Source organism: Leucoraja erinacea, chromosome 31, assembly GCF_028641065.1.
Source record: "Leucoraja erinacea ecotype New England chromosome 31, Leri_hhj_1, whole genome shotgun sequence".
Classification (NCBI taxonomy): domain Eukaryota; kingdom Metazoa; phylum Chordata; class Chondrichthyes; order Rajiformes; family Rajidae; genus Leucoraja; species Leucoraja erinaceus.
Window position 1 is genome coordinate 15,493,819 of NC_073407.1, and position 15,887 is coordinate 15,509,705.

The 15,887-nt window shown below is 42.3% G+C and overlaps 1 protein-coding gene across 7 annotated transcripts in view; it reads right to left on the reverse strand.

The window, feature by feature from the left end:
- Window positions 1-15,887, reverse strand: part of LOC129711982 (formin-binding protein 1) — a 148,149-nt gene that overhangs the window by 59,346 nt on the left and 72,916 nt on the right. For all 7 annotated transcript variants that reach the window (XM_055660076.1, XM_055660081.1, XM_055660080.1 and 4 more), the window contains exons 5-7: window positions 13,730-13,792; window positions 10,475-10,579; window positions 710-838 (exon numbers count right to left, since the gene is read on the reverse strand). In XM_055660076.1, coding sequence (XP_055516051.1) covers window positions 710-838; window positions 10,475-10,579; window positions 13,730-13,792 — 297 coding nt within the window. The remainder of the gene's footprint in view (window positions 1-709; window positions 839-10,474; window positions 10,580-13,729; window positions 13,793-15,887) is intronic.

Sequence of the window (15,887 nt, forward strand, 5' to 3'; positions counted from 1 at the left end):
AAGGAATCAGTTGTTGGTGGTGAGGAGAACTAGGGAGTCACAGAATAAATTGTCCCCTTGGAATGCTGGAAGGGGAATGGAAGGGAAGATGCATCTGGTGGTAGCATCTCACTGAAACCACAATGGGAAATGTATTGGTAGGGGACCGTAAATAAGAGTGAGCAAAGCAGTAGGGAGTTGTACGTAATGATCCAACAGCTAAATCCACTGGGACTACACACTAAATTAACACATTAACCATTGCTTTGCAATTCCACTAGGGTGAAATATGTTCCAACACCAAACAGTTGATGCACTGACCCCCCCCCCCCCCCCCCCCCCCCCCCCCCCCCCATTAGCAACACCTGCTAATAACTAACCACATTACTAGAGGGCATAGCTTTAAGGTGAGTGAGGCCAAGTGTAAAGGAGATGTGAAGAGCAAGTTTTATTTACCCCCAAACACAGAGTTGAGGGTCGCTGGAACACGCTGCCAGGTGTGTTGATGGAGGCAGGTACAATATGGCATTTTAAAGGTTTGTTGATATGACACATGGGTATATGTAGGGAATAAGGGAATGTGGATCACGTACAAGGCTGAGGAGATTAGTATTAGCTTGTAAGCATGCTCGCACAGGTGTTGAGGGCTGAAAGGACTGTTCCTGGGCCCACTCTTCTATGTGCTATATTATAACCTTACATAGGCTAAAGTAACATGATTTCAGCTTACCTGGAAAATATTTGGTATGTTTGTATAATAATGTTCATGCTGTTCCTTGTTGAAGTTCTGCAGAATGCTGCAATATTCTGCCTTGCTATCTGAAGCCATCTGGTGTCGGGTATGGGCTTGCTGCCGAGCCTGCGCAGAGATAGTCACAAAGAGTCATTTGATCCACAATGTTATACGTGAGTCTCGGATCACCTTTTTCACTGTTTCAAATATTAAATATCAGACAATAACTATCTGAAGGAACTTGCAAACCAACAAATATTCAACAGAAGAAACAAAGGATCTATGTACATCAAAAATGCAAGCGATGGTGACCGAGAAATATATGAAAATAAAACAACAAGGAATAAGAGGAGGTTGATCACAGGATGATACCGCTTGGAAGGCTCATTGAGTCCGACTTGCTCTACTTAAGAGCAATCCAGCTAGTCACACTCTCATGCCCTCTCCCCACAAGCCTGTAAATATTTTCATGATATTTGGAGGCCCTGCATCAGCCGGGTGAGCGTAGCATGCGGCAGCTGCACAGAACGGCAATGGAAGGAGCTGGCAGCATCGCGTTGGGTCAGACCAAGCTCTACTTCATTTGAGGAAGGACATTCTTGCTGTTGAGGGAGTGCAGCATAGGTTCACCAGGCTAATTCCCGGGATGGAGGGACTGGCATATGATGAAAGAATGGGTCGACTAGGCTTGTATTCACTGGAATTTAGAAGGATGAGAGGGTATCTTATAGAAACATGTAAAATTCTTAAAGGATTGGACAGGCTAGATGTAGGAAAAATGTTCCTGTTGTTGGGGTAGATCCAGAACCAGGGGTCCCAGTTTAAGAATAAGGGGTAGGCCATTTAGGACTGAGATGAGGAAAAACATCTTCACCCAGAGAGTTGTGAAGGCAGTGGAGGGCAGTGGAGGCCGATTCAATTGATGTTTTCAAGAGAGAGTTTGATTTAGCTCTCAGGGCTGGAATCAAGGGATATTGGGAAAAATCAGGAACAGGGAACTGATTTTAGATGATCAGCCATGATCATATTGAATGGCAATGCTGGCTCGAAGGGCCGAATGGCCTACGCCTACACCTATTTTTCTATGTTTCTATTCACCCAGGACACCAGGCCTTACAGTGAGAAAATAAAATATTACATATCGCCTTGAGCCAAGATTGGACTTTTCAGAGACTTAGAAGTTGCAAGAAAAGTTGCACGATCTCTGCACACTGAAGAGGATTTATTGTAATAATCTATAGTACAATTCTCCTCTGCACTCACTCCAAGATCTTCATTCCTTCCTGAAATGTGATGCCCAGAGGGCACATAATATTCCAGCTGCAGCTGAACAAGTATGTTGTAAAGGCTCAGTGTGACCTTCTTACTCTTGTGTATTCTAAAACTCTATTAACTGTGCTGGGTGTCCCATACATGTTTGAACCATCTTCTCAACCTTCTCAAAAGAGATTTGAACAGATGTATGGATTGGAAGGTTTAGAGGGCAATTGGCCAAATACAGACAAATGGGATCAGCCCAACATGCCAACTTGGTCATTTTGGACAAGATGGGCTGAAGGTCCTGGTTCATTGCTGTACTGTTCTATGATTTACTCTACTCTTCCCTGCTATCAATGAACAAAAACCATACAACTCGACTGCATGTAAACAAGCCCTTCGGCCTGCTTGTCTCTGGCGACAAGTTGGCATACTGGGCTGGCCCCATTTGCCTGCAATTGGCCCATATCCCTCTAAACCAGGGGTCCCCGACCTTTTTCACCCCGTTTACCCCAGGCAACTTTTCGAAAGTCATTTTATCCCCACCCTGTTTTGTGCAGTAATTTGAGTTTACATCTACCATAATAAAGCAACCGACAAAGGGGAAATGTTAGTACTGTTTTTAACATTATTATTTTAAGTTCGAGAATCAACAAATTTACCAACTGGGGATAAATTTACCCCAGGTTGGGAACCATTAGAGTCTAAACCTTGTCCATTTATTGTACAAATGTCTTTTAGAGGTCATAATTGTATCTACTTTGTTGCTTCTCAAGGCTGATACAGACTACCTTTTGAATGAAAAGATGCCCTATGGGTCCCTCTTAAATCTCTCTCCTCTCACCTGAAGCCTATGCCCTCTAGTTTTAGAATCGTCTCCCCTGAGGACAAGACTGAGCATTCAATTGATCCAGGTTCCTGACTGTACTACTCCCCATGGGATTGACATAAAAATCTAGTTAACACCCACATTCCCACTTCATTTTTTAATTATGCTCTTATTCCGTAGACTTAAATTAAGAATCTATACTTTTACAATTCAAAAATGGAACTGATCCCTTATTTACTAAATACGCCAGCTTCCTACACCCAGAATGCCACCCTGCTTACATATTCATAAGTGAAATATTCTAATTTGGCAATACAATGTTTACTTGTGCAACGATCAAAAACACAACTATTTGGCTGCCACCCTAAATATCAGCTGATTACTAAATTTCACCACTGGAGTGGTGCTGGAGAAGCTGGATTCTGTACATTTTTACCAGAGAGCACTGGAAGCAAAATATTTCTAATGCCTAACTTTACTGAAGACAGTTGGGAATAGAGTTAAGTGAGAGTCTGAGAGTCAAGAATGAAAGACAATTTTTTTCTATGTGGACTCGCATTGTTAATTTAGAAAACTCTATAATACTTTGTATCTTCAAGAGTCAAGAGTGCTTAATTGTCATATGTATTGGCAGCAGAACAATTAAGTTCTTACTTGCTGCAGCTTAAAAGGCCCATTAACACAATAATAAACAGGTAAATATACAATAATTAGTCATATAAATTAGTAATAGTGATACAACATGACCATAATAATGCAAAACCAATGTCCGTAACCAAATGTAACGAAAGACACAGTACTTAGAAGATCATAGTTGCTGAGGTTACAGTAAACAGGAATCAAAGCTTAGTTCAAATCTTAGGATATGGGGAGAAGGCAGGCACGGGTTATTGATAGGGGAAGATCAGCCATGATCACAATGAATGGCAGTGCTGGCTCGAAGGGCCGAATGGCCTCCTCCTGCACCTATTTTCTATGTTTCTATGTTTCATCTATCTCAAGGAAATTAACTGGACTGTGGATTAAGATACTTCAAGATGGTTTTTGTAGTTCAAGTAAACAATTATTGGTCGTTGAATTCAGCTAGTTTGTGGCGAACCCATGTTAGGTGAAAGATTATCAGTGTGAAACACCAACTTTCACCCTCACCACTCAACTAGTTCCAGTATTTCCAATTTACATTTGAAGTTTGGGTTTTTTTTCTTAAGTGAAATCTTATTGTAACATTAAATCCATGTTGATGCCTAGCATTCAAACACAATGATAGGCACATAATGCAAATATTTGGAAAAAATTCTCCCCAAATTATTATTTGTGCCCTGAAGCTGATGCTGGTACAGCTGTTCTCACAGATTCAAGTTCACTAATGTTATGTAAATGGATGTAACATAGTCCATCAACAATACATTCTATGTTATGTTCATATTATTCACTTTAAGACCAGCAGTGTTAGACTGTTTATGGTTTGTGACTTTGGATAATACATACACAATAATTTCCATTCTGACACCGAGGCACACTGAGGTCCCTAAAGAACCCTAATCAGTTAAACTGTGCTTTAATGCAGAAAGCAATCCTTTGTTTCGTCTCGAAAATAAAACATGCGCATTACTCAGAGCTACCAGGCTCCACTCTCCTCCAACAAACCTAATCAGACATCAACAATGCCCTGGTTAAAAACAGCAGTAAATTCAATGAGGCTCAGTTAACTTGGAAAAACAATAAGGTCATTTATGGCTGCCTACAATAAAAACATGGACTTGGGAATGAGCTATTTAATTTAATAACAATTCTGTTTTTCTTGAAAGGAAAGTTTCATTAATATCTCAAACCTGCATCTAGAGCAATTTCTGATTTTTTAAATATCGATAGTTTTGTACTTTGAAGTTCACACGATGGGCCAGCCTGTATTGAATATTTTCATACACCCAGAACCATACAAACACATGTTGGCAAGGTGGCAGATGCACTCAGATGCACTCAGAGGACCAAATCTTTTGCTAGATGAGACTGCATTGATTTCAAAAAATAGAAACAAAGTAGTGCAGATGTGGTTTATACCCAAGATAGACAGTGCTGGAGTAACTCAGTTCGTCAGGCAACATCTCTGGAGAAAAAGGATGTGTAACGTTTTGGGTTAGGAGCCTTCTTCAGACCTAGATTTCAGATTGAAGGAGGATCCTGACCCAAAACTTCACCCATCTATTTTCTCCAAGAATGCTGCCTGACCCACTGAGTTACTCCAGCACGCTGTGTCTGTGCATTGCTTCCAATGTCTACAAATAAACAGGCAAAGGTAGTTACTTTTGATGTTATTATTGTCACGTTTACTGAGAAACAGCAAAAAGCTTTTGTTTACTACAATCAAGTCACACACAAGTACAACAGGCAGTGCAAGGAGAACAATACCAGAGGACAGAATATAGCATTGTAGCACTACAGCTATGGAAAAATAAACAATCATACATCCACAGCGAGTCCATCTAATGGGAGGACCATCCAGTAGTCCACTAACTTCAGCGAAGGAGCTGTTCCTGAATCTGGTGGTACAGGCTTTAATCTTCTGCCCAATAGGAGGGGGAGAAGTGGGAATGACCAGGGCGTGAGTGGTCCATGATTAAGTTGGCTCCTTTCCCAAGGCAGCATGAAGTGAAGATGGAGAAGATGTTAGGCTTGCTGGTCTGTGTGATGGGCTGGGCTATTTTGATTTATTTTAAATTATTTTTATGTGTATGTTTTTAGTTTGTTTTTTTAGTTGCTGCTGTTTTCATTGATAACTTCAATTGCAACATTTTTGGGAAATATCCCTGATAACAAGAAACTTAAAAAATCATTAAGTCAATGACAGGTTTCAGAGCCTGTTCTAGCCTTGCTGCAGATATTCTGGGGAAAGGGCCTCCAAACATCATTAAAGGATGCCAGATAACATAGAGGCTACAAGACTTGACCCGGACTGCAGAGAGCCAGGAAGATTAACTCTTCCAACCAGCCAAGATAAATACAGACACCAACAGTGGCCTGGTTAAAAAACAGCAGTCAAGTCACGGTTGGCAAGCAGGATCTTACCCAAACCAGTCCAAATCAACATGCAAATACACAAACAATAATTAACCTGTGATAGACACAAAATGCTGGAATAACTCAGCGGGACAAGCAGCATCTCTGGAGAGAAGGAATGGGTGACATATCTCTCTACGTCATTGTCTATATCTCTCATTTGCCCTTCCTGTGACTTTCAGTCCGAAGAAGGGTCTTGACCCAAAATGTCACCCATTCCTTCTCTCCAGAGATGCTGCCTGCCCCGCTGAGTTACTCCAGCATTTTGTGTCTATCTTCGGTTTAAGCCAGCATCTGCAGTTCCTTCCTCCTAATAATTTGTGTAACTGGTCTACCATATATAGTAATTAATAATGATTCACCTAATTGATTACGTTTTTTTGAGGAGGTAAAAAGTAAGATCCAAATGGCAGGCTGCTCTGGCTAGACTGGCAAAAACACTGGCTAAAGACCAAACTTGGAGTTTAGCTTGCACTACAGGAAGGATGTGTTTGCATTAGAGAGAGTGCAGAGGAGATTCACCAGGGTGTTGCCTGGATTGGAGGATTTTAGTTATTGGGATCGATTGGACAGGCTCGGCTTATTTTCCTTTTAACAAAAGAGACGGAGGGATGACCTAATAGAGATATGTAAAATTATAAGAGGCGTAGGTAGGGTAGATAGTCTGAATATTTTTCCCATTGAAGCGATATTTAAAAAAAAGATGTTGCCTGGCCCAGCATATTACTCCAGCATTTTGTGTTTATCTTAAAAAAAGGTTTTAGGTGAGAAGAAATGTTTGTAAATGTGATTTGAGAGGATTGTTCCTCCTCCTCCCCCTCCCCCTCCCCCCCCCCACACACACACACACACACACACAAAATACAATCTCTACACTTGCACGCATTCATCAAAACTGTTACCTAGACAGATTTGATTCATAATTGATACAAGTCTCAAGAATGAAATGCCATAAACTATGAATATGTAAATGTTAAACAACATGCCTACCCTAAAATATTAAATATAGTCGGTACGCATTAACAAAAGTCCTCTCTCAATTTAAGTTAACTTTACATTTGAGAGTGTGGTCACATGGGTCTTTTCACAAAAAGAGCATTATTTAAGATATGAAATCAATGAGCAATTGAGCATGTATCAAACACTGTCTTCAGTGTTTAGTAATATTGTTCCACATTCCATGCATTATGATAACCTTATGATGTTCAGCAGCTCCACATAAATTGGCGTGGCAGCCTCTGCTTTGGTTACATGTTTCTCTGCTATTTTTAAAAATGTCAATTTCTTGACTTTTTCCATGTCTAAAATTTCTCATTTATGGCTCAATATGAGGGGGTTGTTTCTGAAATCTCTTCGCAGACTATAAATACAGAGAAGGCCCTAAAATGAATGCAATATTAAAGTTGCAATAATGCATAAACCCCAACATTATTTTTAGACACACTTATTCTAATGACATCAGGGATTCCTTTTTATCTATTATTTTTCTTGTTTACTATTAACTCTTGCTTTAACAGTTTAATTTTAACTTTAATTTCTTCAAGGATCCACTACAGAGTGAGCTATTACTTTATTTCTTGCAGGAAACTTGCAGCAATCATGATTCAAAGATTCCGATTTTCTTCATTGCCAATTCCCATCACAAACGGGTTTTTTTTTAGAAATCCTGTTTTCATTTCCTTTCCCTCAATTCAATGCAGATAGTAGTTTTAATTGCTCTCTCTCCTTTTCCATTTTCACATCATCTTCAACTTGTTTTGAAGATACTAAATCTGAATAGTTTCACAGTTACACACACTAGTAATTTGTGCACAGAGTCCCACAACAAATATCATACATTAACATTTTTAAGGGATCAATGTCTTCATGGACGTCAAAGAGTTGCCTTTTCTTCATCTTTTATTACTTCAAAATCTTTCACACTCACCCGATAAAGCAGGTACCCAATTTGAAAACCTGCAGGTCTACCAAGTGAAAATCCAGTTGAGAGACATAGAAGACTGCCTGTGCTGCAGAGAGGGAGAAGCGCGAGGGGGCATCTGTTCATCTCATTTATTGGTTCGAGCATGAAAAGGTTAATCAAATTTCAGGCTCAGGAACAGCAGGGCTACCACTGATTTATAGGCTAAGGTGGGAGGGGAGATATGTCAGAGGGATTTCAGGGGCAACTTTTTCTCCCAGAGGGTAGTCTATATCTGGACTAAGCTTTCAGGGAAAGATACACAAGTGGATACAATTATGACTTTTGAATGACATTTAGACAGAATATATGGAACGGAAGACCATGGTCCAAATGCAAGCAAACTGCTCTAGCCCAGTATGCAAAATTGGTTGGTATGAACAAGGTGGATCAAATGGCCTATTTCTGTGCAGTACAGCTCTATGACATTATGTTTAGATTTTCAGGAATGAAGAGACCTGCGTTTAGTGCAGAAAATGGCACCAAAGTGAAAGGTCAACAGGAGAAAGGAAAATTAGGTGCTGATCTGCCAGTTCCCTCCATTGCCTCACTCTGGCAATGGAGGAAGCCCGCGACAGAAAGGTCAGTATGTGAATGGGAATGGGAATGAAAGTTAAAATGGTTGCCCACCGGGAGATCCAGCAGGCCTTGGCAGATCGATGAAACGGTCGCCTAGTCTATCCTTGATCTGTAACGCTTTTTAGAGATGCAGGCTAACTTTAATTACACCATTAATTTTATTGGCTCCCAGCTGATGGGTCCAACCACAAACAGGATCCTGAAGTTGGCGGCATTATAATTAACAGATGTCCATGATCAGAGGGATATATTTAGGCACTCTATCTTAAAGCAACATCCACAAACATGTTTCCAATAACCCACACTTTTCTTTGCTTTGTAAACTTGGGGAAAGCAACAGTATCAGCTTCTCAGCTTCAAAAATAGTGAGATCACCCTAACTATAATTTTATTCAAAGTAATTATCAAAACTTAATGAGACATACTTCAACTGCTACAATTGTAAATGTGTCTCTTTCACACCCACTTTGGACAGTGAGGAAGATAGTCTAACAGTTAATATCTAGGACACGGTTGAGAGTTGGACAGGAAAAGAGTTCAATTCCTGCCAATTGCTGGAATAAAGATTAGCCACTGAGTACTTTCCATCCGTGGACAGTTCCCCATAGCAGGGTTACAATACAAGCCAAAGACAACCCAAGATCCAAGTTATATTATGGTAGTGTAATCATTCCCAGAACTCCATTACTCCAACATTAATTATTTGAATCGAGATTGCATCAATCAATCAATCAATTCCAGTCATTAATCAGTCAGAATAAAGTCCAGCTAAAAATGAAAATAAAACTTCAATGACTTAATTCAATAAAATTTCAATGGTTTAATTTCTCTTTTGGATAATTAAGAAAAATATATTTTTTTTTAAAGCCAAACATAGTGATACTAACCCTAAATATGAACAACAGCCCTTAAGAAGATTGTGGTGACTAATTCGATGAGAAGTCATTGGCTTGATATTTTGGCGGATGTAAGAACGGCAGCCAAGTTTCTGTGAACTTATTTATTTCAGAAATAACTCTTTGGTTTGCAGGTCCTCACTAACACGTCTGACCACAACGGTGCTCAGCATACACCTGTGGCGCGAAAGCGAAACCGCGCGAAAACAGCAGCCCCTCCCGAGTCACGTGACCACAGCTTCCGAACGCCGGGTTCGATACTTGCGTGCGCCAGCAGGCACCGCTACACTATATCATTTGCGAAATCATTTCCAATCCTGACTCTGTACAGGTTGAATGGAGAAACATAAGATTTATTTCCCTGTAGGACACAGGTGACTCAGATAGAGCCTTAAGAGAACCCTGAACCTCATTGGCACTTTTTGACATTAATTCAAGATTTTTATTCAATTAATCATTTACTTTAAATTCCTAAATTAAATTGTCCTGGTGAACCATTAGTTCTGTCCAGGAGTCATACAATACCGAAACAAGCCCTTTGGCCCAACTCGACAATGCCGACCACGACACCCTCTCTAAGCAAGTCCCATTTGACTGCTTTTGACATATCCCTCTAATCCTTTCCTATCCATCAACCAGTCCAACCCAATATATACTCTATGGTGAAAAAAAATGTCCCTCAGGTTCCTATGAAATCTTTCCCCACAAACCTAAGGTCTCCAATTCTTGATTTCCCTATCCAGAAATTGACATTGACTGTCTATTCTCCTCATGATTTTATTCACCTCTATGAGATCGCCCCTCAGCCTCCTGTGCTCAAAACGATATGTGGTCCTCCTGTATTACTTTTAGTAAGTTCACACCATGAACTTAACCTATCGCAACTGTCAAATAGCAAAAGTACATTTCCTTCAAACGTCTTGTGCTTTCAAAAGTGCAATATTCAGTTAAACCAATAAAACTAATTAATGGTCATGTCGAGAGTGCTTAATTGTTAATGGAAGAACAAAGTTCTTGCTTGCTGCAGCTTAAGAGAATTGTTAATGCAATAATGCAATAAATATATAATAATCAATAATGCAATAAGTTAATAATCATAGTATTAGGTGACCAGAATAATGTAGAACCAAAGTCCGCGAGTCATCAACCCATCTCCAACTGTGTATTAGATAATTCCCACATACCTTTTCCACATCAGCCTTTGTAACATTCAGGTCCGAATCCATCTTCTCAAAATGTTGCTGTGCTCGCTCCGCTTCTTTGCAATCTCTCTCAAATCTTCGCTTGCTCTGTTGTTGAACGGGAATTTGCAAAGGGAAACAAGTAGAGCACTATCAGTTTTTAAACATTGCGTGTGGAACAAAATAGACAAAATGAAAAACAAAGCATTATTCTGATTTCCACATGCCCTATGTTTTGTCCATCTTATAACAAGAGAAAAAGCGCCAATATGAAATCTAAAGACGGGTCCCGACCCAAAATGTCATCTGTCCATTCCCTCCACAGATGCTGCCTGACCCACTGAGTTCCTCCAGCACTTAGTGTTTGCTCAAGATTCGACTATCAGAAGTCTCTTGCATCTGCATCCTATCATTCATCCAACATGCTTTCCTGCCTTCCTCAGTGAACTGCAGTTTATGGTCTGTCTTCATGGTAACGGTAGAGTAAGGGATCTACAGGGTGTCGATTTCAAGCACTATTGATAGTCTGCAATACTTCCTGGATGTTCAGTTTTCAGCTGCCGGATTTGTTTTACTCTCGTTAGTGTGTTTGAAGTGCTAAACGTAATGGAGGATGCCATCACCGTGAGATTGGGACTTCATCTCCATGTGCAGTGGACACTTCCACCAATACATCCATGACAGATTAGTGAGGATTATCCAGACCAGCAGCAATGTCCCGATGAGTTTCAAGAGTTGGGCAGTGTTGGTGGATGGGAGTGCAATCTATGCCCTTGCTGCCTCATGTGTTTCTTCCAAACTTTGTCCGATGTGGAAGGTTCATAAGTGAAGGAATAAATTATCTGTTCATGAGGATGATTCCTTCTCCATGTTTGACTTGTATTCTTGTATTCAAATTTTATTGTCGTTGCCTCACTTTGAGACAACGAAATGAATTTCCCGTACAGCAGTATCGTTAAAAAAAAATCACAAGAAAAATAATAAAAATAAATAATAAATAAATAATAAAACATATTAAAAAATAAAATTGAAATTGAATTAAAAATTTAACAAAAGCACAAACACAAAAAGTCCACAACACAACATAACATAAATGGCACCCAGGTGAGGACGGCACCATAGTCCAGCCAGCCTCCCCTCCGTGTCCATCCGTAGTCGGGGCCTTCCGAGCACCTGCAGTCACCGCCCCGGGTGGCCCGATGTTCAGGCCCTCACGCCGGGCTGGTGGAACGCCGACGCCGAACCCCGACGGTGAGCATCCTCCTCCTCAGCGGCCCGGACCTCCCGATCAGCCGCCTCCCGCTGCCGGAGTCTGCAGCTCCCGAGTCCGCAGGCCGAGCTGGGCAGAGTCGCAGGACCCCGCGTTGTAGTCAGCGCTGCCCGCGTTGGGAGCACTGCAAACCGCAGCTCCGTGATGTTGGTGCAGCAGGTCCAGCACTCCGGGCTCCAAACGGCAACCCCCGGTAAGGCATCGCCAGCCCTGCGATGTTCCAGCGCTGTCCCGCCGCTGCTGGAGCTCCGGTCGATCCCGGCAGGAAAGGCCGCGCCAATCCAGGTAGGTAGGCCGCTGTGGGGGGGGGAGGGAGGACGCGACTCGAATAATAGTCGCGTCCTCACCAGGAAGCGGCTGAAGGACGGTATCCCCCGCACCGTGCCCTCTTCCCCCACATAAAAACACCAAAAAACACAAAAAAACACACTTTAACATAACAAAATAAACAAAAAAACAAAAAGATACCGGGCTGTAGGTGGAGGCTGCTGGCACCAGCGCCACCGGAAGTACAAGTGCCGTGGCCTGTGCCGTGATTTCTCATGGGGTCAGTAATCAACACTGATCATAGTGACTTCCTGCTGCCTTTATACCCCTGTGATACTGCCCCCCAGGTGGCATATCCCAGCAGTGGAACAGGATATAACCAGGCATCATCACCTCGGCAAGTCTGACCAACTTAAGTGAATCTTTTGAGAAATAAATAAAGTTAGCCAAAGAGAGTACAGCATTTCATTTAGGGTGTGTGGCTGTTAACAAGATATTTTAGTGACTGAAAGGTTGTTTCATGTGGGATTAGAGGTCTGTATTAGGTTCTTTGCTCCTTTGATATTAACAGTGGATGATTTTGACTATCATTTAGATATGATTAATACATTTGCAACAGCAACAAAAGTGGCTGATCCAACTGACAAAGTGAGGAGAGCAGCTGTAAACAATACAAGAAAACAATGGATGGTGTCAGAGTCAGAGTCAGAGTCAGAGTCAATTTATTTGTCATTTGGACCCCTGGAGGTCCAAACGAAATGCCGTTTCTGCAGCCATACAATACACACAAATAGACCCCAGACACAACACAATTACATTTAACATAAACATCCATCACATAACTGTGATGGAAGGCCAAATAGACTTATCTCTCCATTGCACTCTCCCCCCCCCCGATGTCAGAGTCAAAGTCATAGCCCCCGGCTGGCGATGGCGATTGTCCCGCGGCCATTAAAGCCACGCCGGGTGGTGCGAGGTCGCACACCGGGTCTTGATGTTGGTGCTCCCGGTGTGCGCTCACAGAGTCCGCGGCCATTCCAGCCGCGTGGGGCAGTGGTGCTAGGCCCCGCTCCAGGAGCTCTTCGACCCCGCAACTCGGGAGGGAGAAGTCGCCGCCGCAGAAGCCCCGAAAAGCGGTCTCCCTCCAGGGAGCCGTGGGCTCGGCGCCGTCATCCGCAGACCCGCAGCAGCAGCCTCCGACTCTCCGGCAGTAGCAGCAGCAGCAGCAGCAACAGCATCAGCAGCAGCAGCGCTCCTCCACCGCTCCGGACTCGGCCAGCTCCGCGACGGCAACGGTGAGTCGACACCTGAGTCCCCGGTCTCTTCCTGTTGGAGGCCGCTCCTCGTTGCGGCCTCAACGACGACTGAGACCCGACGAGAAAAGGTCGGGTCTCAGTGCAGGGAGAGATTCAAAAAGTTTACCCAACATAAAATAACAAACACTACATAAAAACACAGACAAAAATAATAAAAACGCGGACAGGCTGCAGAGGCCGCTGCTGGCCAGAGCCGCGCCGCCTACCGGAAGAGTGAGAGGGTGAAATGTGACAAATAAAATATAATAAGGAGACATGACAGATGGTGCATTTACAGAGACTTACATTTGAGGTATTAGCATGAAATAATTGAACAAACTTGTTAACAGGTATAATTTGGAAAGGGGCGCTATTCAGTAACACGAGGTAGCATGAATTAAGCATTGAATGTTGGACCAAACTTACTGCTTCGAGTTGTTTCCAACAGCTTTCTATGTGCTGCTGCGCCCTTCGCCCTTCCTGGAAATGCTGGAAGAGAAATAGACAAATTATGTTTCTGCAAATAGATACTGTTGCGTTCCTGTCTGAGATTCTTCTATGATACAAAATCATTTTATCCTCAAAGGTGAAACACTATTTCAAATAATTTATCACTGCCACTGATTAGCCATATTTTTTTTAGTTTAAAACTAATTAGTTCCATTGGTTGATACATTTTGATGATAATTAACATCTGATTTATTGAACATCTTTCACCCATCACATGAACAATGTCAGGAAATCACAAATAGCCATAAAATTAATTTCAAAATACTTTCTGTTTTACAAGTTTAAGAAAGAACTGCAGATGTTGGAAAAATCGAAGGTAGGCAAAAATGCTGGAGGAACTCAGCGGGTGAGGCAGCATCTATGGAGAGAAGGAATAGGTGACGTTTCTGGTCGAGACCCTTCTTCAGTCTGATGTCGGGATGCGGGAAAAAGAAAGGAAGATGGGGATACAGTAGGCTTGTGGGAGAGCTGGGAATGGGAGGGGAAGGAGAGAAAAAGCAAGGACTATCTGAAATTAGAGAAGTCAATGTTCATACCGCTGGGGTGTAAACTACCTAAGTGAAATATGGGGTGTTGTTCCTCCAATTTTCGATGGGTCTCACTCTGGCAATGGAGGAGGCCCAGGACAGAAAGGTCAGATTTGGAATGGGAGGATGTCTCTGCGGAATGGGAGGGAACGGTCTCTGCGGATAGCAGAAAGGGGAGGCGATGGGAAGATGTGGCAAGTGGTAGGATCCCATTGGAGGTGGCGAAAATGTCAGAGGATTACCTTGGTCTACCCCCGTTTTACAAAAGTAGGTCAGTTCAAAATGAATGTTAATGAGCCTAATGATGGATTGTATAGCATATAAACAGGCCCGTTGGTCCACCATGCCAACTAAGCTGCCAACTAAGTTGGCATACTGGGCTGGTCCCATTTGCCTGCATTTGGTGCATATCATTCTAAACCCTTCCCATCCACACATCTGTCCAAACATATATATATTTTTTAATTGTAATTGTATCTACTTCTACAGCTTCCTTTGGCACCTCATTCCAGATAGGGATTACCCTCCAAGTGAAAAAGTTGCCCGAGATTCCTTTTAAATCCCTCTCCTCTCACCCTCTAGTTTAGAATTCTGCACCGATCGAAAAAGACCGTGAGCATTCACATTATCCATGCCCCCCATGATCTTGCCCAGAGTAGGGGAATCGAGGACCAGATGACATAGATTCTAGGTCAAGCGGAAAAGATTTAATAGGAATCTGAGGGGTAACATTTTCCACACAAAGGGTGGGGGGTGTATGGAACAAGCTGCCAGAGTTTAAGAAACAGTTAGACACAAGGAACAGATGCTGGAACCTTGAGCAAAACACAAAGTCTAGGAGGAACTTAGCAGGTCAGGCAGCATTTTAAGAAATGTCCCAATGTTTAAGAAACAGTTAGACAGGTTCATGGATAGGACAGATTTGGAGGAATATGTACCAAGCGCAGGCAGGTGGGAGTAGTGTAGCTGGGACATGTAGGATGGTGTGGGCGAGTTGAGCCGAAGGGCCTGTTTCCACACAGTGTCACTCTATGGTCTCAATACGCTCCCAAGGGAGGAATAGTTCAGAGTACATTGAGAATTGAGGCACAAGAAACTGCAGATGCTGGAGGAACTCAGTCAGGCAGCATCTGTGGAGGTATGGCCAGACTACATTTCCGGTTGGGAAATGGATCAATGTTTCGAAGAAAGATCTCGACCTAAAATGTCATCAATCCAATTCCCTTCACAGATGCTGCCTGACCTGCTAAGCACTGCAGGCACTGTTTAAAAAAAAAAAAAAAAAATTGGGATAGTTTTTTAGTTTCAAAGAAATTTACGTAAAATTCTAGTCAGATTTTGGTGAACCAGCCCTGGAATGATTCCTCCCCACCTCCCCTCTCCAACTGCAGCCATAGAACAATGTGGTCACTAGTGTACAAGAAGAAAGCTCACATTCACTCTCCTCCTCCGTTATTAGTTCGGTTCCTAATTATGAATTAGTTCAGAGCAGATTGTGACACAAGGAACAGTAGATGCTGGAACCTTGAGCAAAACACAAAGTCCAG